The following is a 25,729-nucleotide window of genomic DNA, read 5'->3' on the forward strand; positions in this document are numbered from 1 at the left end:
GGCATTTCAAGCTATTAATATACTTCAGAAGTTTTAAGAAAGTACCACAATATCAGCTTTTGCAAACTATTCTGAGAACATTTTCGAGTTATAGAGAAGAAATTACATGTAAATTTTAGAAAAACGCAAGGGAATAAAATAAATAGTAATAGAAGTTCGAGTTGTGGAAGTTCGACTGTATAAAACAGGTCATTTCTTTGTGAAAATATGAGATATCTAAGGGGTGAAATAATATGTGGTATGGTGGATGCGAGCCTTTAGGATGCAGTGCTTATAAGGGTGGTTGGGAGGAAACCAAAGTATAGGTTCAAAGTATTTTAATTCGAGTGGGCGTAAGGTTGTAGAAGAAAAGAGATGTGGGGTGGAAGAAGAAGAAAAAGAAGAAGAGGAGGAAGCTAGAGGAAGTGTTTGTGTTGTGTTAATGCGCGTCATGATGCAAGCCATTATGGTTCATATGTCGTCATCAGCTGTTCGATCTGATGCGCGCGCTGTTAAAGCCCCAGTCGACGTCAGCGACCGTTTGCAGGGTGTTAGGGCGCAAGTCCGTTCGATGTAATCTTTGGCAGGCGGTCACTTCGGCTGAGGCCGAGGAGTAATCGTACGAATTCGGATAGGCCTTCCGCGCAAACTAGTGACACTGACAGAAAAGTGGGCTGGTGGTTCACTGGTGGAGTGTTCTGCGGGTGTACGTGTATGACATAACGACGATAACCGGCCCTAGACTCAGTGACGTGCACTAATGGGGGAGTTTAGTTTGAGTGGCAACGCGAACATCGGTTTGAGTGCTGTGGAGATACCCGTGAACACGTCGAAGAACAGTCCAATATTCTACACCACACCTACGTCGACGAGCAGCACCGACTCCATCCTCCAGGCGCAGGGGCGGCCGATGCAAGATGAGCTCGCCGACAAGGCCGTTAGTGGGCCCACAGCAGACGACGCCGGCTCAGAGAAAGCGGTCAAGGAAGGCGACAGCGGGCCTGAGCTCGGTGACAAGCTGGAGCAGGCGTCCACGAAGGCCGCGACGTCGTTGCCGCTCTTCCACGCTGCTGAAGGCACTCCGGGCGCGCTATGGTCCGCGGCCATCGAGGACTCGTACGCGCCCGGCATGAGCGTCAACGGCCTCGGGTTCCAGAACTTCCCGTCCCCGAACCAGCAGCAGCTGTTCGGCAACAATCAGAGCCAGGGCCGGAGGGCCATCACGGCTAGCCACAATTTTCCTCACAATATCGGTCGCCAACAATCGGGCCACGCGCTCTATAAGGGCTATGGTTCGTGGGCCAACCCTGGCCAGAGCTGGTCTGGGGGCTCTTCCGCCTGGAACCGCGGTCGCAGCGTGCCCAATCTTACGCCGCTGCAGCAGATGGGAGTCGCCGGTCGAAAGCCCAGTCCCACCTTCAACCATCAACAAGTCATATCGCCCGTTAAGTTCAGACGCAGCACGTCCTATCCGGGTAAAGGGCCTTTTCCCCAGCCACCCACTTTCGAAATCACCAACATGGATGAAGCCAGAGATCTACTCCCTTATCAGGTAATGTGTGGCACTTTTGAGCACTGCACTGTGACTCTTGTGATTGCCACTTTGCCAGTCGCCACACGCTAGCTGTTTTGTGCTCTCGTCTGCTGCTGCTTGCTGTGTCATCCACTACCAAAATATCTAGTCTAGTCACCTTTGTCTGTGATAATATGATCTCGATAATAAACCATTAATCATTAGTTCATGTTTGTTTTTATTTATTTTTGTTTTTTTTTTGTTCTTTGTATTTGTTGTTATAAGGACACTGTACTTGCATTGCATGATCCAAATGTTTAACACGTTCAAAACCACAACAGTGGCGTAGCAACCACCCTCCCCTTCAAAAAACATAGACAGGAAAAACTGACCATGAAACAAAATGAGGTAAATATACTTGACACAAAAAGAACAACAACAAAATACATAAAATATCTAGTTAAATTGCAAACATATTCCTTATTGCATGTAAATATAACATAGTCGTTTAGTTCTTATCTAACGTTTCAAGGAAGACAGAAAAGGCCTTTTTTTAACATAAAATGTAGGTAAAACCGAACCGACGTGTCAAAATCTGCCTGTTCTTTGGTTTCCCTGTAGAATTTCGAAGATCTAGATAAAATCACACCGAAGAATTACAAAGTTGCCAACATATAAAAAAAGGGAAAGCCTCCTAGACAACGACCTTTCGTTTAGAAACGATATTTTTATCCACCGCCAAATATTTCTGTCGGCACGTAACTTCTGATAAATGGAAACTCATTGAATAAATCTCAACGATACTTTTTTTTTTATTTGTTATTAACATATTTGAACACGTTCGTGTACTTATGTAATATATACCAAAACGCTTTCAACTACTTTTGCATGAAACCGGACAAAAAGCAACGACTTGCAACACTTTATTCAGATTAATTTTATCGTTGTTGACATCAAAGTCAAAAATGTGCACTGCCTTCAAAATAAAATAATTTATTCAGGGTAGAATCTACAGAGTTTCTTTCGTCACGAAATAAAATATCCAAGTGAATACTGAATAAAGTATGTTCTCGATAACACGTTTTCGTCAAAATGCAATTTAAAAGTTGCATGGGGGTCCGGGAAAGTCTACGCCACTGCACGCTATTTATAGTCATATAGCGCAATTTTGTTTTCAATCAAACGAATGGAGCATGCATTTCAAAAGCTATGTTTACATACAAGGATTCAGGATTTTTTAATTATTGCAACTCATATGTGTAGTGTTTGAATTTTCATGCAATAAACACGTGTACCTTTTGTCTTTCTGGGGCTTTTTATTTCATTTTTCAAATGACGAATTATACACCTAAACCTAATTTACACACAAGCTTGTGCTTTAATAAGATTATTACAGTAATCATAAGATAAGACACCACTATTGTTTCAAATCTAGTGCCGTTATCTTTCCTTTATTAAGTTATCTTTTCCACGTTTATTAGATTTACCGGACAAAAAAGTTCAGCAATTGAAAGAGATGTGACACACTCAGTATATTTAGGATGTACCAAAATAGCTTCCAGCAACTTGGTAATTTTAGAACAAAAATGGCGATTAACTTCTCTGTTTTTTTTACTACTGAAAAAATTTTTCTTCAAAGTGAGATAAAAGCGACAGAGGATTAGACCCGAGTTTTCACAACAGACGGTATTTTTCCAAACTCAAGCGGCATAGTTGTGATAAATTTAAGCAAACATTAAAGTGACACCCACTAAAATGAGGTAGATCGCCAAAAATTTTAGCAGAAGAGTGACGTGTTTAGGGTAGCTAGACATTCAGGTGAGGTAAGCAATAAGCTCAAAATAGAAATGGCCATGAGTTCATAGAGGATGAGCTATATATAAATAAGCGCAGACCTATGCTGTATTCTATATTCTCACTATAGGAAACCAAAATGTTGGACTATAAACACCGAAAAATCTTCCAGTTCGTTGTGTTAAAAAAAAACATGGTCCTGGGGATTTGGTGCCACTCGGATCTGCCTTATCACCGAAATCTCTGTTCAAATTTACTTTTAATTGGGGCGGGTCAAAATCTTGCTTTGAATATGTGCAGATTGCACAATATTTATTTAAAAACTGGGTGCTTGAGATAATTAAAATAAATTTAGTTAAACAAGATGGGTAGGCAACACATTAAACGCCCCCATGTTTGTCCCTTTTGATTCAACTAGAATTTCGTTTAGTTATCGATTTTACTTCCTAATACTTCTTCCGTTGTTATCAGCTCTATATGTATAAAAACTTTTTAACTAAATTTATTATAGTTATGAAAAAATTATAGTTGGTTGCATTATCTGTTAGTTGATGTCGTTAATTTTGGTTTGTCTTTCATTAAAACAAAAATATTTTAGATCCTTACGGGATTATTGCGTATTGATTTTAGCGAGAATGTAATAAAATGACCCAGTTCTTGGCGTAGGCAACCCACATGACAGAGGCGTAGTACGTTTATTACCTTTGCGACTATACGCTTAGAAGATCATTAAAACCGTTTTCGATTTCACTTAATTAAAGAATGCTGATGTAAAATATACAATAAAAAAGAACAAACTCATTAAAACTTCAAATATAATCAATGAAAACGCTCTAGGTTTATTTTCAAAGCATTTTCTTTCTTTTTGTTTATCTAAATATAAATATGATATTGATTTTTATATCAAATGTTCCTTCTGTAAACAAAACCGGTGATTATATGCACCAATCGTTATCAAGATGGAGCTAAAGTGAACGAAAAGCCGGTTTCTTCTGCCATTTGCTTCCATTTTGTATTTTTTTCACGCCAGAGCACCTCAAGATAGTGCTAATTTTCCACATTATGCACTCAGTGATAAGTACCGTATGATCCAAATGGTTTTTGATAGCAAACAATACTCATAAAACGTCCGTCTTGGTTTGAGCAAGTGCAAATTAATTATTGAAGACACATTATATAAGTAGCTATTTGAAACAAATGAAGGGGGGCCTGGGGTCTACAGAAGCTGAGGTTATCTTACGACATAAACTAAACACTTTAGGACGTGAGTTTTCATTTTCACTAATTTATGTAATGTTGAAAAGGTCATTCAATAAATAATAAAATCATTGACATTTTTGAAACTCGTGGCGAATACTACGCCACAGGTCGTCTCTGTTTTTTAGCAGTAGGCTTGTTCAAAATTCAATTCCAGCCGTAATTCAGTTCAAATGAGTCTTGTATAGTAACCTCAGTTGACATATACCTAGTAAATATTTTATGGCTTAAGTCAAAACCACCCATAGAAATAAAACTGGGTGTTGTAAACTGCAGCCGACAAAGTTCTAGGTAGAGAGTTGACCGATGGATGGTTGAATAGGCCCGCACTCATTTCGTGCTCATTTATGGTCTCCAATCGCAAGGATTAGTACTGCCCGGCCCTCTCATAATGTGGCCACAAAATTTACTAGGTATATATCAACTGGGTTTACTATATAGTCCCATGATTTTCGAGACTGTACCTGTTGCCATTTACACTTTTAACGCGAAAAATATTTGCTTCTGGAATTAGTACTTGGTATATTAATAGTCCAGCACATATTTTTCGAGACAAGCAAATCAAAGCAGATTACACGTGTCTCTGATCAAATTTTTAATAATTTATCTGTTGGCAAATCGGAATTGGATGCACTAAGCGAATATGGTTTTTCAATGAGGTGTTAATAAGTTAGTAAGAGCGTTAAATATTAAAAATGTGCAAAAATATTTGTTTTTCCCAAATATGTAGCATTCAAGTACAAATCCTCCCCCTCTGCTTGTTGCCAGTATAGCATGTTCACGCTTGTTTGTGTGGTGTTTTTTTTTTCAGAAATTTGAGTGAAATTAAGGCGTTCCAATTTTTTTCTAGGATCGGTGTGGTGTAGTGAACGCGAACGGAAGTAGTCCTTTAGAAAATATGAGAGGCCTAGAACATTATTTGAATGATATAATGCGACCACCGGCAGACTCAACGGATATTAAAGGTAAATGTAAAACTATACACAAAGGTGGCGAAATACGCACTGTAGATACAGTCAAATTTTCTCTTCCGTTCAGACTAGATAAGTGTAAGAGCAAATACAGTAAATTATTTTCTAGCTTTTTCAATGGAGCTAATTATTTGCATTAAAACTTATCGGGATTATTCAAGGTTGTGTTGACATTAGTTGAGTCAACAGTACTGGTCAAAAGGAAGCAAGGTATTGTTTTCTTTTGGTTGCAGTCCTTCGCTAGTGAGAACTATCTGAGTTATGTTAGTTGATAGAAAGAATGTTAATGATTGGACTCATTTTAGTAGTATTTGAAATACGTCTAGTTTTCATCGAATACTATGAGAGAAGGAAGGAACCTGTTCACTTGACTCCCTTAAAACAATGCAAATATGGCCCTGATTCGACTATCAAGGGCAACAAGGCCTTCAGTAATAGTATAGTGAACTGCTAAACAATAGGACCCTGTCATAAACACCAACTAGTTCTGAAACTTTATTGGGACAAATTTGCAGCTTCGATATTATGACTATGACCCTCTTACAAGGCTAAACCATAATTTATATTTACAATGAAGCAATGCCCACTGTCATAAAACGAAGTAAATTTTAAGTCCAAATCGAATATTTATTTGTCCTGTCAATAATAATATTAATAGCCTCGTTCGATAGGTATCCAAAAACATAAACAGACATCAGAAATGTAGGTCTTAAAATTATGTCATAATTCGTACCGTTATAACATTTTTATCGCAAAGAATATTTTTAATAGAAAGTATACAAGAGCAAGCGAATTGTATTTTCAGATCAAAGGAGCTTTGAGGTGTTCGTTCAGACCGTTTTTAAGCTTCTTTTATACAAAGGTTTTTTTTATAAATATTCGATTATAATTTTTTTCAAACGTCGTAACTTTAAAGCTTATGCAAACGTCAAAAATGAAACAATGTCACAAAAATTCCGTGCTTGTATAACAAAGTTATTTTTGTTTGAAACGGTAGTATACCGTGGAGGTACCGTATAATAAATCAATATTTCCATCAGTGGCTACTGCAGTTCAAGCGAATGCCGACGCTACTCATGTTCCTGAAAAAGCAGTCGACCATGAATGGCAGTACAAAATTGCAAAAAATTACCTCTCCACAATTTGTTAAATTTAAAAGAGTTCTTGTCGGTTTCAAATTGATAATCGATAATTCTATTTGTTTCTCCCTTAATACAATTTTAAAATTCATCAGAACACTGACATTTTCTAAGGAGACTTGAGATTAAGAGAATGCGAACTTTGCTCCGAGACTAAATATAAAATAATTTGCATAAAAAAACATCGTATCTTTCGGGAATTTTTTTCAAGTTTCAATTAATTTGGCGGATGAGAAAATTACGTTCTATTTTTGTTATCCGTTTCAAATCGTACGGGAATGGAACTCACTTTTATCGAAAGTGAAATTCATTAAAAAACAATAATACGGAAAATCTGCGGATTTCCATACGTCCACTAGGATTGCTTTTACGGGGGTTGAAGAAAATCCACAGGGTAGCTGTGTTACTATGCGAATGTAGACATCTCTGCATTGTTTTCATAGAGAACTCCGACTGTACAAAGAGTACAATCTCAAAACAAATTCACTGATATAATGGGAGATATTTGGCGTGTGAAAAAACTGACAACTGAACAAAACACTATCAAAAAGATAATTTTCTTGGTTCCTGAAATTTGTACAAATAGGAGCGGTCCTGAAAGTGATCGCTGTGGAACACTCTCAATTGGAGTATGTTCAAATCCAAATTCAAACAGAATCAATTTTATTAATTGCAGCTTAAGCTTAATTTGCAGCGTAGGTCGCACTTTTAATCGTTGTATAATTAGCAAAGTAAACGTCAATAATCTAAAATTAAAATCATGAACTAGTGCTGTCATTGGCCATCTTGATCATGTTAAGCTGACAGCGTCAATTAAAGAAAATAAAATTCAATAATCTGTGTTTTTCCTTCCCAAGTTTTTCTATAATAATTACGAGGTATTTAGGTATAAATAGTTTTGGCTCATGTTAGCATTGTGAACCGTCTGGTAGCAATAATAATAGTGCTACTAATTATGTCATTAAGTTTTATGAATAGTAATGCAACATTTGCTGGTAATTATACAATTTTTTGTTTGAATTGTCCAAATCGTGTATATTATGAGGATACAATTATGCAAGAATTATGTAACTCTGTTGTGGGTGGCAATGCAGAAATGTCATTGTAATTCGGCTTTGGTACTGCGTAGTAATGACGAATAGCAGTCGTAAAATGTCTATTGATTTATTTTTTAAAGTGTCACTTATTTCATTTCCATGCCCCTGACATAATTCACAAAACCGTATCTAAACGGACGAATAAAAATGGAAGTAATCAATAATAAGTTTTTTAATCAAGATGTTGATTTCTATAATTTGACAGGGCTCGTTTGAAATAACTGTCAGTGATGTGTGACAAATAAGTATCGCGCATTTTTTGTGGTAAAATTTCGCTTTCCTAGTTTTACGGAAGAGAAAGTTGTCGATTCTTTTAAAACCAAATAAATTTTTAAAAGCGTTTAGTTATGGCGTTTTTTTTTTGGTGCAAAATTTCGTTCAGCTTATATAAATTTGTGAGCGCCATCTAACGTGTGCGATCTCCGATATATCTAACAATTCGATGAACACGTCACCACCGACGTACACTATGGGACATAATTAGTGTCCGAGACCAAGTTGTAATTACTTCCTATTTAATTACATATTATTTGAAATTCTGAGCAGGGTGTAATTAACGAATGTTTTTTTTTCTGTTGTTCCCACCGAATGATTTGTAAGCGAACAGTTAGGTGCAGACAATTTGACGGACAATTAAATGTGGATGAAATTAGTGGAACGATCGTGCAAAAGAAACAATTGTTCCTAAAATAACAATTAAGAGTCAAGGCAGTTAGCAGTTTCATAACGCACATGTGTTATAATAATTTAACTAAATGCAAGTAATTAATGCAGACCAACTTGCATTCTAATTTCGAAAGCGTTCTATTATACACAATGCTAAATACTTTGTTTTCTGAATTATAAATTACTCAGGTAAAACCATGCAATGGGGTATGCAATTTTTGTCACCACATTCGATTTTTGCGTAGTGATCAACAATTGTTAGTAGCGTCGTTATTAACATTGGCCTAGATTAAAACAGTAGCTCTACACACGTTTTAAATACCAATTACATAATTATGCTATTGTATAAGTATGCAACGTACTTCGCATTCGTTGCAGCTTTATTAAGTGCAAACGCGTGGATGTTTTACGACGGACGCTTCACTTTTACTTCCTGGAAAATTTACGGGTTGACAAAACAGGGACTAAAGTAGCACCTTGAGGGACGCCAACACGTGTCGACTGCTAATATAAGAACAAATATGTTGAAAATTTCCGAGTCAAAATCGCACTTAACTTCGCAATAAATGTTAACGGCGATTTGATCAATAGCTGCGTGGAAAATCATAATTAGATTTGACCGACTATGTAGGTAAAGCTTTGTAAATATAGCTCTATAAAAGTGTCATATCGACCTAATGCCAAATCGTAACATTTACGACAGGAGACTTTTTTAATGAAATTAATAACAACTAAGTTGCGTCGCGCCGGTCTATAAAATCTCTTGATATTTTCGTAAAAGAAAACAATATTCAATTATCGGGGCGCCGACATTATAGCAAACATTTCGATCTAGCCGCATTGAATATTAACTTCCGTAAAAAATTCAAAAAATGCTTACTCGCTTATCAAGTCCACTAATTCGTCCCTGAAGGTTTTAGCCTTGCCGAAATGTGGATCAATAGCTATAATTTAGTTTATACATAGTGGATCAATAAATTTATGACCTAAATGTTGTTACTGTAAACAAAATTGACTATCATCCTACTCCATTTTGTTGTATACAATGATGTAAGAAAATCTCCGGAAAATTTTCCACCACTTAACAATGACAACAATTCACCACCTAATCTTCATCATTAACATATCTGAATCACGGTGAATCCCCAAAACATGCAAAAACTTCTCTTGATAATCTTTTGATGAAGCGTTTGCTGTTTTACTCTTTATCTTCTCCGACTCTCTCCGATAATTAATTTACTTTTCCACTCTATTATTATGCATATTTCAAAGTTTATCTTGCAACAGACTGTCTTTGTCGAATACCACCGGGGCCTTAATTCCATTTATTATTTTAATTGAAAAATATTCAACAACTGGCTTCGATTTTCAAATTCGTTTGAATTTCCATAACCTTTAATCGAAGCTTCGGTTAATTCCGTTGCATAAATTGAATAGCTCTCCAGAGAGAATTATTTCCTTATTCTATAGGAAAGGGAGAGACAAATGCCACCGTGGAAAACATTAATCTTTTGTTTGGTGATACAAGCTTTTGAAAATTGCGACGCTTTTACAAATTATTTTTTTAATTAAGCACCTGATTCTGGAATAACAATTATTTTAGAAGATTTTTGGATTACACATATTCTACTCAATTTTCTTGAATTTTCGCAATAATTTTCCACTTCTGGTGTAGTCTGCATAAGTCTAATCAAATTTAGTCCAACGTAATTAAGAAACCGAGTTTTTTTGAGAAACGAACAGTTCTGGACCGTTGTGCGTGGAGCAATATCGTTCCATTAATTAATAAGTTAATAACCTAATTATACATGTTATAAATAATTTGTAATTACACTAATGGAAAATTCTCCGTATTAGTGAAATCGAAAATAAATCGATCATTAATGGCTTTGTCGGATTACGGGAAAGCACATCATCTGTGTTTAATTTTCTATTGTTTGACCATTTTAAACTAACCTTTTTGCTTTTTGTGGTTAAATCAGTCTGTATAAACTGTATCGGCGCTCTTTTTTGAGTAACAGCAGGCGTCCAATGCAAATCTGTTGCAATTAGCGGAATTTCCTGTAGAAGACCTCCTACAGTGTGTCGTTAATCAAAATTCTTGCAGTTCTTTTTTTTAACAGTTTGAGTGGTAATTCTAGTCTTCGATCAAACTAGTTTTCAGAATATCAAGTAATATAGACAGATAAAAAAAACGGTCGTGTTTAGTAGAGTACGTCAAAAAGACAAACTATCGTCTGTCAAACATAAGTTTGAATAGTATTTATAAAAAACCGAAAAAAATAACGCGGCCACGCTATAGAACAGTCCAATAAATTGTACTGTGCATGCGAATTTTGGGGGTTTACTGTAAGTTCGTGTCTGCATACATATTTATAAACTGTATATTCATACAGCGTCGTCATTTTGTTTTATGGTTGTTGGTGTTGGTTCATTCCCGAAAAAGATTTAATTTCTAGATTCTGTTTTTTGCAAGAGTTTCAAAGGTTTATTAGCATGGAGGGAATGTTAACGGTGTTGTGACTTTAGAACCATGACATGTACGGCGTTTTTTCGGTTCACGTCACGCGACTAAATAAGTAACTGGAGTCTTTTTTTCCTCGTGTTGAAATTTCGTAAATTAATTGAGGATAAACTAGGTTTCCAACTCATGAATGCATTTTGGGATTAGTTGTAACTACCCGACTCAAAAGTGGAAGTATAATGATCAAATTAAGGTAATGCGCCCCATTTTGTAATTACAACAAATTGACTGTCTTGTAGTAATTTTGTATATTCATGTGGACAATAGTTGGAATTAAAGCTCCACGCCACTGTTGCTCAACTAATTTGAATAAATATGTTCAGTGCGTTGGGTAAGGAGGGGAAGTGGGTCATGATAATAGATAATTTCAACTATTTCTGATATTTTGAGGTGTAATGTACAACTAATGAAATATTTTACATTTTTCTGGTTAAAATGGTGTGATCCAAAGCTCCAGCCAAGATCTATTTTAATAGTATGACGTCACGAGCCGTTGCCCTATCGACGTTACCTTAAGTCAAAATAAGATAATTAGAATTTCGAAAGTGCGCAGATAATTATCTCAAGTCTCTTTCGCTTTCTGTATTGATTAGATTTTCCAAAGGTAAGTCGCTTCCGAGTTTTTTTCAGAGAGATTTCTGGTTTTCCTGAAAGGGATTTTCTATCGTATAAATCTGATGTATCCTTTACTTATTTCTTGCATGTTTCATCTGGAATAGCTCCTTATGAGTTATTGTATGTTTTCCAGGAGTCATATCGGTGTATGTAAGGGTCCTATAACTGCGGCGTAAAAAAACGAACTAATTGGTCTTTCTTGGGGTAAGTAAAATCTTTTGATGTCTGTCTGCATGTGGTGGTGGAATACTATTAAGTAGTCAGAGGCCTCATTTCCAATTATCCTTCCTAATGTTGATCAGGTATGGAGTCCTTCTTCTCAATTTTTCCTAAGGTTTTCACATCTTCGATCGATTCTCTTTTATGTTGCAAGCTAATTCTGTCTTAGAGAGCTTTTGTATAAATTGCATTAAGGCGGAGTAAGGTTTCCGTAACTCTTTATACTTCTCTACATACTTCTTCCAATTTTCGATACTCGTCAATTACAAACAAACCTAATTTACCTCCTTCGGCTCTAAGGGATCTCACCACGATAAATCAGTTCTAATGAAACCTAAGTGTGCTAATTAAAACGACGACGCGGTCGGTATTAATGCGCAAAATATATAACATTCATCTCTCGTGACTACAACTTCATCAAAAGAATTTGAACATCTCGAAAGAGAGACAGTAGCAGCCTATTATTTAAATTAACACACAAATTTTGCATGCAATTAAAAAGAGAAATGACTTAATTAAAGATTCGATAACAAGCTACAGGATATTACTGACAGAACGGGAAACTAATTATATGAATATGCACGAACAATTTGTTCCTGAGGTCCACGTTAGGCGCAATTACTTTTCGAAGCAAACTTATTTTACTGCAGGAAAAATCCAAAGTTTACTCAACATCACGATGCACCAACAGTAAGTAACAGTGTCGCAAATTTAACAAATGACAAAACCACACGTTAAAATTTTATGGCGTTGTTTGTCAGAAAACTGCGGTCTAAATTATGGGGCACCATAGGTAAATCATGTTTTTATTGTGTTTTTACACCGAACCTAAAGTAATCTAAAATAATGCCACAATTTTATTAAAAATTCATGTAAACTTAGATTTATGATATTAGTTTTGATCGAAAATTGTGGCCGTTTTTTAACACTTTTATTCAAGTTTGTAATAATAGGAAAATATTGATGAGGTGGTCAAAAGTTGGTTTGTTTTTAAATGAAATATTTAATAGGCCAGGTGTCGAGTTTTCGGGTTTAAGGGGGCGGATAAAGTGAAGCAATTACTTTTTTTACTATTATTGTCTTTTGTTTCATGTTATAGACCATATACTGTTGAAATTAAAACATTATTTATAACACAACCAAAAATTTGCAACTTCACTTGAAATTACAAAAAAGGGGTGTTATTTGACAATACAGGGTGAACCCGAATAATGTGCAAAAATTTTAAATCCAGTAGCAAAACCCGCTGTAGATAATAATTGTGCAAAAATAAAATTAAAATTTGAATGGGGCAAAACTCCCCCGGATTACCCGTTATTCGACGCTTATGAGACTAAATTTAACCACTGTTTGCCAATTTGAGAATATTTCAAAAATTGGATATGAAGAAACGACTGACAAAGAATAAAAAAATCTAACCCAAAATATTTCAAATTTGAACAATTCGTCACTGTAAAATCAACATTTTTTTATCACGATTATTGTTAAACTAACGGGAGCTCCATAAAGACACTTTTGCCACTTGTTAATTAGCGTTTTTATTCCCATCTTTTCGATGATCTGGACTGACACTGATTTTGGTATGGAACCTCAGTAAAAACTTTAATCATTTTTTTCTCGAAAACGGTGACGTTTCGGAACGCAAAATATGTCAAACTGTGTTGTCTGATATTGGAGTTAAAATTTTTGCACTTTGTTCGGGTTCACCCTGTATACCATCATCATCAGTTCTAGCATTATGACTTCACCTTACTAAAGATAAATAGAAAACTCCAAACATTTTTTTCTTTCTTTCGTAATATATAACTTTTATATGCGCGTCTTATGATCTTTTTGTAAACTTGAAAAATCGGCATCATCAAGTTCAATAAACTGACATAAATTGAGCTCATGTTAATAATATTACGAAGTAGATATCTATCCACTATTTTCAAGTTGACAATGTAATGACAATTTAATCAGTTAAGTGGAAATAAATATGATCCAAAATTAAAGCGTCTGGATATTTCTGAGCGTTACGGTATCAACTTTTTGGCAACACAAAGGTCGATAAAAAATGTTTTTATAAATCAAATATATTGGGGTCGTTTTGGTAGCGTGATATTCCAAAAGAGGGGTTGAGAAATGAAATAAACGTACGAAACAATGCGTGTTTTGAAATGTCACAATGTCAGATCTAATTTGTTATAGATTTGATGTACATATCCAGGCGATCGTAATTTCGATGTAACTGTCGCGATAACCATAACCTCGGCGTGAATAGATCATAAATTCGATGTAGGATAATGATGGATGTCACGGCAACGACAGTTTAAAAGCAATTTGAAGTCTGAAAACTGAAACCTGAAATAACAGTAGCTTTGATGCAGATTCCCCAGCTGTTTGGTGCAGTATGGGATCCTCACATGCGCAGACTTAGCTGAAATATAGTCTGGGCTGTGAGTACAGCTTTATAATTTCCTCTATCGCATTCGTCCGTCGCGTGTCAGTTCAATTCGCGGTGTTGTTGTGGCGCATGTTCTTTACACGCGCGCTCTTGTTCCCTAGTGCGCTATGTTCAGGGCTTACGGAACTTCCCCTGTGGACACTTCAGCCCCTACACCTACGTGGGGATTACAGTTCAACACTATTTCTAAAGGTTGGCATTACTTCTATGCTGTCACTCGCATCAACTTTTGCACCACCAACCCTCTATATCAATTTTTTTTTTCGTGAAGAATGTCGCCAAAACAGAATTTGAGATGATAGGATTCACTTTGAAAAGCCCGCATTTTGGTTTTATGGACCAAATGTTAAGTGATTAAATGAAAGTGATTTATAGATCAGTTAAGTGAAATGTCTAATCGTTGCTCCAAATTAAAACAGTTTTACAGACTGGTTTATCAAATTCGAAACTCGACCAAAATTTCGCTCTTTGGGGTTTTGTACATTTGACAATGTCGATTAATGCTTATCTATGTAAGCTTAAAAAACAGATATCAAATGTTTTGGTTGTGTACTCTGATTATGAATGTAAATATTAGTGACGCTAATTACTTGTTGTGATATAACAAAATATCACGAGAAAACTACAAACACATTGCGACAATCTTGTAAAACATTGGATGACACCTAGCTTTGCGCCAATATTTACTTTTTAAAATTTCGCGCCAGTTTCGTGTTGATTTAAGATAAGTGACCCAACCCTTGAAGAGACAAATTCTAAGACTAGTTTTTGCGTTTCAGGATCTCAATGTCAAAGTTCACACAATTTAAGATCATTACACAGAGCGTAATTTCCAAATAAATAAATTCGCGGACTATTTACTCGCTTAATAGAATTTTTTATCACCACATTTCAATTATTTTTTGTCAACATGTTTATTTCATGCAACTGGGCGTAATTTATTTGAGTTTAGTCTCGCTTTGGGTGTTTATATTGTTAATTATTTTGCTAAAGTGTTTATTTGATCTTAAATCTTCGATCATGTGGTGATTACGTAACGGATAATGTTAATATGCAGTTTAACCCACTTTTCAAGCAAAAATAGTTTGTCATTGTGAATACTGAGCATGTTTTTTGGCGTCCGATATACGAGTCACCTGATTTCCATATTGTTTGGGGACCACTATCAGTTTCGTCGCATGATTTGTTTACAGTTTTGCGATTTAAACAACGAGGACAAAATTGTGTAAATACTTACAATTGTTAAATACTCGGCCTTGATAATGTTACTAGAAACAATAATCCAATGAAAGTATCGTAGGTTTACCGAGATGATTCAAAATGTTATGTAAACCAGTTATTTGTAGAATCGTGTAAATATTACAACGTGTTACAACAATTAAATTATTGAAATTATTTTGATTCTTTGGAATTCGTACCGACATTGAAATTTAAATGGGTCGTCGTAAACAAACACCGGATGTGTTTGCCTATTGACCATATTATTTAGGGCCAACCACGTGTTATCAAAATGACACCAAAGTCAGCAAGTTAAAGCCACCTTTTTCGTTGTAAATTGCAAATTCTGTCGCTTTTGGTGAGAACGGCGAGTTTAGATCGCTTGTTATGGCCACGCTCCATTCCACTTGTCACAACCCAACCCATTATCGAAACTATATAGCTATAATAGAGCGTAGATAAAAACTAGTGGACTGTCATGTTTCTAACTTTAACTAGCACTTTTTCTACGTATTCTGATATCGCAAAAGTAACAGTTGCTTTACTCGTGTCTGTTACGATATCAAATTCTTACACTACCTGTTTTTGCTTGAAATTCGAGGCGTTGCGGGTACACGACTCTGGTTACGTTGTCATTAGGTGATACTTTGTTTTAATGACAGTGGCCAATTGTAGAAACTTAATTCAATTATGGGGATTCCCTGTTGGATGCTGCGGTTAAACATTTTTCACTTCATTTCCCCGGAATTCAAAAATTTCGAGTTTCTAAACGTTCAAAGACTAAGAAAGTTGTTTAGACACACGGAAAATGGGGACATAGAAGGCCAAATTTTTGGTTATAAACATAAGCGTGATGACATCACACCTCACGATTTGCTAATCAGGTTTAAAGCTTGAGAGCCAAGTCCTTAGGTTTCAGGTTTAAAGGGCCACAAATGGCACGGTTTAAATTAAATTTGGACGGCCAGATAAACAATTGAACCCAAAAGGGTTGGTTTCTCTTCCGCAGAATCTCAAGCACTTCGATTTTTTTTAAATGTCAATATAATACATAATTCAACTATAGACAAGAAAATTTTGATTTCGTTGAATGAAGTACAGTCCCTTTGTATGTAATGTTGAAATGAGTCTTTGTTATTAGTTTAAAGGCCAAGATGACATTTAAAATGTTGAAAGGTTGGTAATCAACAGTTTGAATATTTTAGGGGGTTTATAAATATCAATTATAATAAATAAGTGGTTGTCAATTTTGAAAAGTTCCGGTCGTCCAAGTGACGAGGTGGAATTTGTACTTCGATAATGTCGGGTCGAATTCCACCCAAATTCGGCGATTGTCCCCTTGATTGTGTCCCCGGAATAAATTTAATTAAGTTATCTAATTAAAGTACGATGAAGTGGTTATCTCAGCAACCGCCTTGGAATTGAAAATGATAAGACATTTGGGATCTCTTGGGATTAGATAGAGTCTGGTTTATTAGAATGAAGTGAAAACGTCGCCACTATTCTCTCCTTTAGGATCTTTTTTGTATCTGAGGAACATGTCGTGGTAGTTTTAAATTGAAATATCGTCGTGGTTGTTAGCTGCAGCAATCGATCCAATTGAATAAAACTCGAACCAAATGCAGTGGTCTCGCAACAGCTCTTTTAATTCGTACGTCATTTCATAGAGTAGGCAAATTGTTGTAAAGTAAGCGTTTCCGCTACGCGCTTCCCGCGAAGGGCAATGGCCGGTTCCGCTTAAGTTACCACTCACGATAAAGCCTCATTTAAGATGCACTTACGTGACATCCATTGCTTCGGCCCAATTGACTACCTCTTGCTCACGAAACCGCTACCGGAAGGTTCCTAAGCCTTCCGGTAACGTTGATCATGAGCTTTTCGTGATGTCGATGGCCCTCTACTACTGGAAGACCAGAAAAGTCATTGTTGCGTTACGTGCGGCAGTCTGATTGATGATTAATGATAGTACAAGTCGTCCTTCCTCGAGTTTGGTTGTATAGGTCAGGTCTAAATCAGCATTGTACTTCGGTCTTGGTGAAAAAAACGACGAGTATTTATGTTAATTGCACAGGAAATAGAAAATGATTTAGCGAAATTTTGGAGGGACTTTACGTAACGAAAAAAAGTAGTTGACAGATTTAGAAGGCTAAGGTCGAGAAGGATTTGGAGTTATTAGAAAATCGTGTTTACGTCATTTCGAGTTAAGGTCTCGCGATTAATTATTGTTTCCTCCCACAGAGTGAGTTTCCTCTTTATCCGTTTATTGCTTAAATTCGCGTTTTAGCAACGATTCGCCAATTGCTACAAAGTTTTACTAATCACAGCTTAAGGTCTTAACATTGAAATGTACTAATTACATGTTCTAGGATTTATAGCCTTGTAAATCTGTAAGCACTACTCGACTCTAATTTTTAGGTCAGATTTATTATTAATGTAAATTGCATCTAGTCAGCTCGTATTTCTCCCCTATCTGCTCACTAGGGGCATCTCCTGTAATAACAGGTCATGGAGATTGCGCTTTATTAATTTAAAAACACCTTACTCCGCTCTCCCTGGAGCCAAGAGGAAAATATCACAATGGATTACAACCCTCGTCTAAATATAACATGTGCAAACCGTAGATTTGTTGCACTTTTACAAACGTTGACATAATCAACGAATTCGTTCTGTTTCCAGTGGCTGGTTTAGAAATTCCAATTTCCAAGATTTCTCGTTAGTTGTGGTCATCCTGGGCGTTCTTTTTGAAAGTGTTAATCTATACACGTTATTTTATGCCATTACGTCACGCAAGTCTATAATTCAATCACTGCCGATGACATTTCGATCGGGCATTTTTAGAGTCATCTGCTGGCGCAGCTGTAGGGGGTGTACCATCTGTCCACCAGATAATGTGAGGGGCGTCTTGCTTACAGCGTTTCAGTTTTCAACGATCCAACAAAGTCAATTGTTCATACTTTAATTTAATTATTGTACTCTTGTTTCCAATGCCTCTTATTAATTATTATTTGCAAATTAGATGTTGAAGCAGGTGCAAGCTTAGTTGTTGAAATTGCCACTCTATTTTGAAACATTGTTTTGATGACTCATTCGAGTGCATAAACGGAACAATGGTTCCTTTTGTGAAATCTTCGCAAGGTTTTTTAACTATGAAATTAAAACTATTATTGCGGCAACTTTAATCAAATATTTCATGTCAATGATTTCCATTTCCGTTGTAAATTCAATTTTTAACTAAAATCACAGTCTCTGTCTACTCAATTTTCTCCAAATTTAATTGTCTCATTTAAATTCAAACTTGGCATGAATACATGAGCATACGTTGCAATTCAATTTGCATTTATACTACAGACTACAGGAAAGAAATTTCGAAATGATATTTTATGAATTTTACGTAATTTTGTAATTGTGGATGAGTAAGTTTCTATCTAGAACAGACCTTGAAAAACACTTGTGCTGTGACAAATATCCCTTATAATAAATGCAACTACTGAAAACGATTAGATGCTCATAAATTTTAATGCCGCTTTATGTAGTGTGAGCTTTTCTAAAGAAGAACGGAATTGTCTATTATTAAATTAAGTACCACATGACGTGACTTCAAATTCTAATGACAACGTGGATATAAATATGTACAATGCTGTTGCGGGAATTTTGTTATTAATATTTATATAAAATTGTATCACCACTTCAGAATTTACAAAACGACGGGAAAAAACACCAGGGGTGAAATCCATTTTTTAGAGTTTATGCACTTCACAAGTATGCCATTCTTGTATAAAAAATTGCATTTAAATTCTAAATTAATATATATGTATGTGTGTTATATTTCAACATTTAGAAACGAAAAAAAATGAGGACGTCGACTGAAAATTTGCGATTTTAGTATTTTTGAACTGTAGTCTTTAAAACCGGATTGTAAAATTACAGTTGAGAATGTATTTAAGATGTTAATTTCCAACTCAAGATCAAAAATGGTGAACGCAAAGCGTGAAATTAACAATCGGAATGTATTACGAAATTTTGAAGATTACAGATCGTTATAAAGTAGAAAATAAGGTTTTAATAAAATGGTACCATGTTTGAAGACCGATCATTTATTGTTTTCAAATGTTTAATGTTTTGTAAACTGTTTACGTTATTCAATAAATAAAGGGATGATCCACGTTTGTTTTTAGGTAGCTAATTTTGTCCAAGGTTTAGTATTCGAGGCCTTTCCATAAAATATTTTATCGAGCGACAAAAAATAATTATTATTACAATGCATTTTAGAGTTGTTTACTTGGTCAAAAGCTTTCAGCTCATGGCGATACTTTGCGAAATTTAAGACTTTTTTTATGACAGCATTCCATTGTATAAAAGTTAACTTTCTTCTAGATTAACTGCTAGATATGAAAGTATCTAGGCCAGTAAAAGCTCATAAAGCTCAGGGACTTTGCGCTTAGTGCGGTGTGTGAAGTGTCTTAAATTTAATTAGAGGGTGAGTGTTTAACAATAATGTACTGGCAAATCCACGGTTAGCTCTGACTGAAAGTCCTACAAAATTTACAGCTTCAATCCGTGCAATGGTTTTGACAGAAGCAGGGCATGCGTGTTCTTAAATGGTTTAAATCGATATCGGGGTAGTTGTACTCGACGGAGTCAAACACCCTTTATTTTAATTCGACCCGTTGTCCTGAATTCCCACCCTACTTTCGAAATTTTCGGATAAATACTACATGACACTGTATAATATATGAGGAGAGTATTATGGCCCTTTGTGAGTACAAGGCGAGTTGCTGTATTGATTTATCCTGCGTCTACGACTCCAGGACATCAGGATTAAACCCGAGTTCTTCCTTAATTATTTTCTTCTTAAATGAATTTCTTAATTGTTGCTCAAGCTATTGTTTCGTTTTAAAAGCTAAATTAATTGAAGGTTCATGTTGCACAAAATTGTTGTGGCGTGTGCGGATTTTAGAATAACTTTCTCTGTGACAACTCATTTCATTATATTTCTATTCAAATTACACATATAAAACACTTGAAATTTTATCTTTAAGGTTAGCGACTTTCGTAACGTTTGCAATCCATAAATTTGTCTCAGGAATGTGAAAAATATGGCTAGTAAACTTCACTGTTCGCTTGATCAAATTTTCCGTAAATTTAAACCAACACTAGTGACGTAATAAATAAACAAACCACCTGTAACTGGGAAATGCAAATAAAACTTATTTATTTACAGATAACTTATTCTGATTAAGCTGCTAAGAATATCGGGAGTTCTAGGCTCACGGTTTTTTTATACCACGTGGATGGGGCACTATTTTTGCGGCTAGAAATGGGCGAGTCCAAGCGGTGAAATAATTTTCGGAAAACCACTTTCATTTCTGACACGTTTTTGCGATACTGCGCTATTGATTACGAGCCAACACATCTAGGAGAGGTCTGTTTCCTGTTTTACTCGAAATCTAAAGCAAACAAAATTCGGAGGCAGCCCTAATCGGGACTTAAGATTGAAATTTGGTTGTTTAACCGTGGCTTGATCTGGTGTAAACTGGGCTTCTTGGCACACTTGATCTGGTTCGGGTGACGATCATTTACACCAAATTACCATGAAGTATTGATCTGGTGGTTAAAATGTCGTAATTTTGCTTAGCTTTTTCCACCGGTGAGATTTGAATAACCGTCTTTCTCCAAGCTGTTGAAGTGTAACGTCAAAGAAACCAAATCAGGAAATATCGAAGCGTTTTTCTGGAACCCGTTGGTATTTTCACCTACGAAAATCGTACGCACTTGTCGATTACGTCTTTAATTAATCTAAACCGGGCATAATTACCTTATGTAAGTTTAGGTGCCATATAAAAGTCCCAGTGAAAGTTGTCGATAATTTATACGCAACAATACTTGTCTACAAAAATAGAATATGTTATTGACCTTGCGTGCATTATGTGGATCAAAGGTACACCATATTATTAAAATTCCAGAATAATTATTAAAAAATCATCGATTTCCAGTGTCAGTGTAGGCGCTTACATAAATCACAGTCTAGATTACAGGCACGTTACGAAATGTACGAAAAATTCCGAACTACGTTCCAATAAATTTCACAACACTGTGCTAATTCTCTTATCGATAAAGTTCAACATGTTCCAAAGTCAATGGTGCATTTTTCTATGGCAAAAAAATCGGGACTGAGCCACATTCAACCCAAATTATGACATTCGGAACCAACTGGTTTTATAATTACTTTTCGTGTTGAAATGCAGGCTGGTATGCTAATACTAATGAAAAACTAAGTGTGGACGTTCGCAGTTTCGCAAAGCATTTTTATTGACATACAGTCGAGGCCAAAGGTTATCTTTTTAATTAATACGTCACTGCTTCCGCATTTTTATTACATGTCTACTATTATTATTATTATCACCGATAGGTGTGGGTAGACGATCAAAACTCGAATTCCTGCTTTCGAACTCTTTCACTGATCCACAATGGTACAAAATATACGGGGCACCATGAATTAGTGAAAAGACTCCGAAAACTCGATTTTGAGAAGGACTTTGTATACAATAGCATAATTTTGAATAGAATTTTCTAACAACAAAATAAAAGAGCGTTCAAGTAGGTCATGACTAATTTACCGGTGCTTAACGTAGGTCGATAATAATAGCATCATATTTGATATTTGACAGCTGTCACGAACGCATGGATTGCCTCTAATTCCATTTTACAATGTCAAAATTATTAAGTCCACTCAAAATAGACTACTGAAAATGAATAATCCATGAGTTAGTAGGAAATATGGTCAAAGAAAGTGTTTCCGCACATAAATACCTATTTGTTCTTGCTTCTGGTGTTTTCGAACTTTTAATGGAGGATCACCCCCCGAATGTTTGCGCAGTCATCCATTGCAAAATGTAAGATGTAAATTATTTTTAACGAGGGTGTCCAACCCTCACTCATGTATCCCTATTATCGTATAAAGCGAGAGTAGCTTTTAAAATTTTGCAATATCGCCCTATAAAGTAAAACTTTCATCATAAATGTAGCTTAAGTCGTCAGAGTTTAGGAAATAATTAACTACGTTTTTTGGGCAAAGTCAGTGCGGTTTTGGTGGTAACAAGCTTCTTTGACTTTCAATAGCGATTTTTCTTCGAAATAATAAAATTCCCCGGTTATTACACAATAGCATAATTTCTGTTATTACGTTTTATATCTATGACATTGCATAAATGATTTTGGCAAAAAATAACGCGATTCTGTTGTAATGTCGTATAATTATATTGATTTAATTGTTTTAGGGTTTATCAACTGCAATACCAATGCTTTCCAGTCACTGACACAGTTACATGGTAAGTTTTTGACGTTAAGTTAACCGAATTTTGCGGAAAAGTTCGTATCAGGCGATTGCGTTCGCATTACAAAAGAGTGCTTTAAACAACTAACAACGGTACTAGAAACAGTTTAACTTTACGACATGTTTGTTTACGTTTACGTAACGTTAAATTAAAACATTCTCATAAATTACTTCATTGTTTACCTAATATTTGCTTGGAGCTAGTTTAGAATGATCTTAACCCCGTCAGGACTTCCTGGGGTGTTAATGATTGGTTAACCGATTATGGCGTTGTTTTTTTGGATAGCCAAGGCCGAGAAGTCTTGTGTCGCCTAATAACATTTTCCTTTTGGTGTAACGTAACTCGAGCGGTGACGACAACAAATTTGAATGTTGGTGTTGGTGGATATTTAGAGTAGGTAGAGCTTGATGTGGTGGCAGTTAATAAATACTTTGTTAGTTGTACTGAAGTGGTCTAATTGAGATGGAAATCCAGTCAAATACACCGAAAACAGACTGTAGGTTCTCATCCCCAGGCAGGGATGATGAGAACCGGGTGAGACAGAACGCCCCCACCAAGTTAAGCACGTGCTGAACTAGGGTCGATGCACTCATCCACGTGCCCTCCTAAAATTGGGGTAGTTTCTGCGTAAACGCGCATGCGCCTCCCCACTATTGACAAACTTGCCGTCAATTTCACAACCTACCAACTCGTTTACCTATCTATCAAACCGTAACTATTTGCTAGAAGCCAAATGAGATCCGCATTTCCATTCTCGTGTCTTGTATGAGCTGTACCCTCTGTCCAAATAAATGTTTCAAAGTAACTCTCTTGGTGTTTGGTAGCTCTGAGTAATCCTTGCTTCTTTTGTAGGGAAATCTTCTTACTTCCAAGTTCTAGATGACCAAGCAGGACCTGTGCTGCTCGAAGAGCCTCACTTAGTGGATAGTACGTTAGGTGGTGCTCAACCTCTTAGTTCTCCATCGAGGTCCTCACCACATTCACAAGGTTCAGAAGGTGGCGAAAGATTCTCCCGTAAAGTATTCGTTGGAGGCCTTCCTCCGGATATAGATGAAGACGAAATCACCGCTAGTTTCCGAAGATTTGGACCCCTCGTTGTCGACTGGCCTCACAAAGCCGAAAGTAAATCTTACTTCCCCCCGAAGGGATATGCATTCCTATTATTCCAGGTGCGCTCGTTTGGTGTCATTTACCTCCCCCTCGACTGACTGTTTTATTTCAGGATGAAAATTCTGTACAAAGTTTAATAGACGCGTGCATTACTGACGAAGATAAGTTGTATCTTTGCGTTTCGTCACCAACAATCAAAGATAAACCTGTACAGATCAGACCATGGAGGTTGTCAGATGCAGATTTTGTCTTGGATGCATCGATGCCGTTAGATCCTCGGAAGACTGTCTTCGTCGGCGGAGTGCCGCGTCCTCTTAAAGCTGGTAAGTAGGTTTTTTTTTGCAAAACAACAAAGTCTCAGATCGTCTGATAAGTTCGTGTGGTCTTGGGAGGGACTTTTAGCTTGATCAAGTTGAAGCAAAAAAAAATCTGATGAGTTTTGTTGTGGTGTTTTAGTGGAATTAGCAATGATAATGGATCGTCTTTATGGTGGAGTGTGTTATGCTGGCATTGACACCGACCCAGAGCTCAAGTATCCAAAAGGGGCAGGACGCGTAGCTTTTAGTAATCAGCAAAGTTATATAGCAGCGATCAGTGCACGTTTTGTCCAACTTCAACACGGTGATATTGACAAAAGAGTAGAAGTAAAACCGTATGTTTTGGATGATCAAATGTGTGATGAATGTCAGGGACAACGTTGCGGGGGTAAATTTGCGCCATTTTTCTGCGCCAACGTGACTTGTTTGCAGGTATGTTTATGATTGAGGGTAGTTTATTGGTATTGATGGTTTGGTTGTAGTACTATTGTGAGCACTGCTGGGCGACAATTCATTCGAGACCCGGAAGAGAGTTTCATAAACCTTTGGTAAAGGAAGGTGCGGATCGACCAAGAGCTGTTCCCTTCCGCTGGTGTTAACGCAGGAGCGCTTAGTCAGCGGCCGCCATTTTTAGCTTATTACCACCGGCGGCACGGCTGTCCATCGCATAGGCATAATTATCTAGTAGCAATTATACATATTTAAAGTATACATGTAACCAGTTATCTTCTGTCTGAGGCGCCTGGTGGTAGCGGATTCCACTGCACCAGCACCAGCATCAGCACCAGCCAATGCGTCTGCGTTCAGCCATTGTACGACTACGATGTGTATCGCTATCTGTGAAGAAGAGGAAGTTCCTTTTGCTTCTATCGGATGGTTTTTGGAGACGTCCGAAGAACCAAAAGAAATTTCCTATTATATGTCTAGTGCGGTACAGTCAGAAACTTTCAGGGTATTGTAAATACTAGTCTAATCTGCAAGCCGCTGCTGGGCAGAGGACCTTCGCTTGCGGCGACCACTTAGCCCCCAAGTACCTGACCGGCCCGCCTTTGCCCGTGTCCCGCTATTGAGCCCTTTTGAGCCCTACACTAACCCACCTTGGCTTTCCCGCTGCCCCGCGAACCTGCTTCATGTCCGCACTCCTACCATCCTTTATTTTAATGTGTGATACCATAAACGTCTTTATGTATTAAATGAATTGCACGGATATGTATAGTATATATTATATATAGTATCAGCTATTCTAAGACTTTGTATTTTTTAAATTTGAATTTTTATACTAAACTGTTATAAATGGTGATTAGCAAAAGTTTGATGTGTGCAATAATTGCGTTAGAGGTAGCCCAGCGACCTCGGCGCCGTAGAGTTTTATCTTTAACCGTAATTAATGAATATATAACGTTTCCTAGGTAATTGTGTAAATAGGCGCGGGGCGATGAGATTGCAGGCGGTACCCCCTAACGTCTAGTCAGGGTGCAGCCACCCGGCCCGTGCGAACCATCTACAATATGGTACAAATATGTATTGATA

At 36.6% G+C, this 25,729-nt stretch overlaps 1 protein-coding gene across 1 annotated transcript; it reads left to right on the top strand.

Moving 5' to 3' along the window:
* The first annotated feature begins 617 nt into the window (after positions 1 to 617).
* Positions 618 to 24,798, top strand: orb2 (cytoplasmic polyadenylation element-binding protein orb2). The gene is made up of 7 exons (XM_088047870.1): positions 618 to 1,531; positions 5,394 to 5,508; positions 22,716 to 22,766; positions 23,625 to 23,941; positions 23,995 to 24,205; positions 24,339 to 24,631; positions 24,682 to 24,798. The coding sequence occupies exons 1-7, from the start codon at positions 740 to 742 to the stop codon at positions 24,796 to 24,798; spliced, it is 1,896 nt and encodes a 631-aa protein (XP_087903996.1). The 5' UTR covers positions 618 to 739.
* Positions 24,799 to 25,729: the final 931 nt, after the last annotated feature.

This window comes from Gnatocerus cornutus, chromosome 10 (assembly GCF_029298725.1).
Source record: "Gnatocerus cornutus isolate USDA-ARS CGAHR chromosome 10, icGnaCorn1.1, whole genome shotgun sequence".
Lineage (NCBI taxonomy): Eukaryota > Metazoa > Arthropoda > Insecta > Coleoptera > Tenebrionidae > Gnatocerus > Gnatocerus cornutus.

Bases quoted from the DNA above. Each gene is read 5' to 3' on its own strand.
- orb2 (XM_088047870.1), top strand. From the start codon at position 740: ATGGGGGAGTTTAGTTTGAGTGGCAACGCGAACATCGGTTTGAGTGCT. The intron at 5,509-22,715 runs GTAAATGTAAAA...TAATTGTTTTAG, and splicing joins AGACTCAACGGATATTAAAG to GGTTTATCAACTGCAATACC. The intron at 24,632-24,681 runs GTATGTTTATGA...GTTTGGTTGTAG, and splicing joins CCAACGTGACTTGTTTGCAG to TACTATTGTGAGCACTGCTG.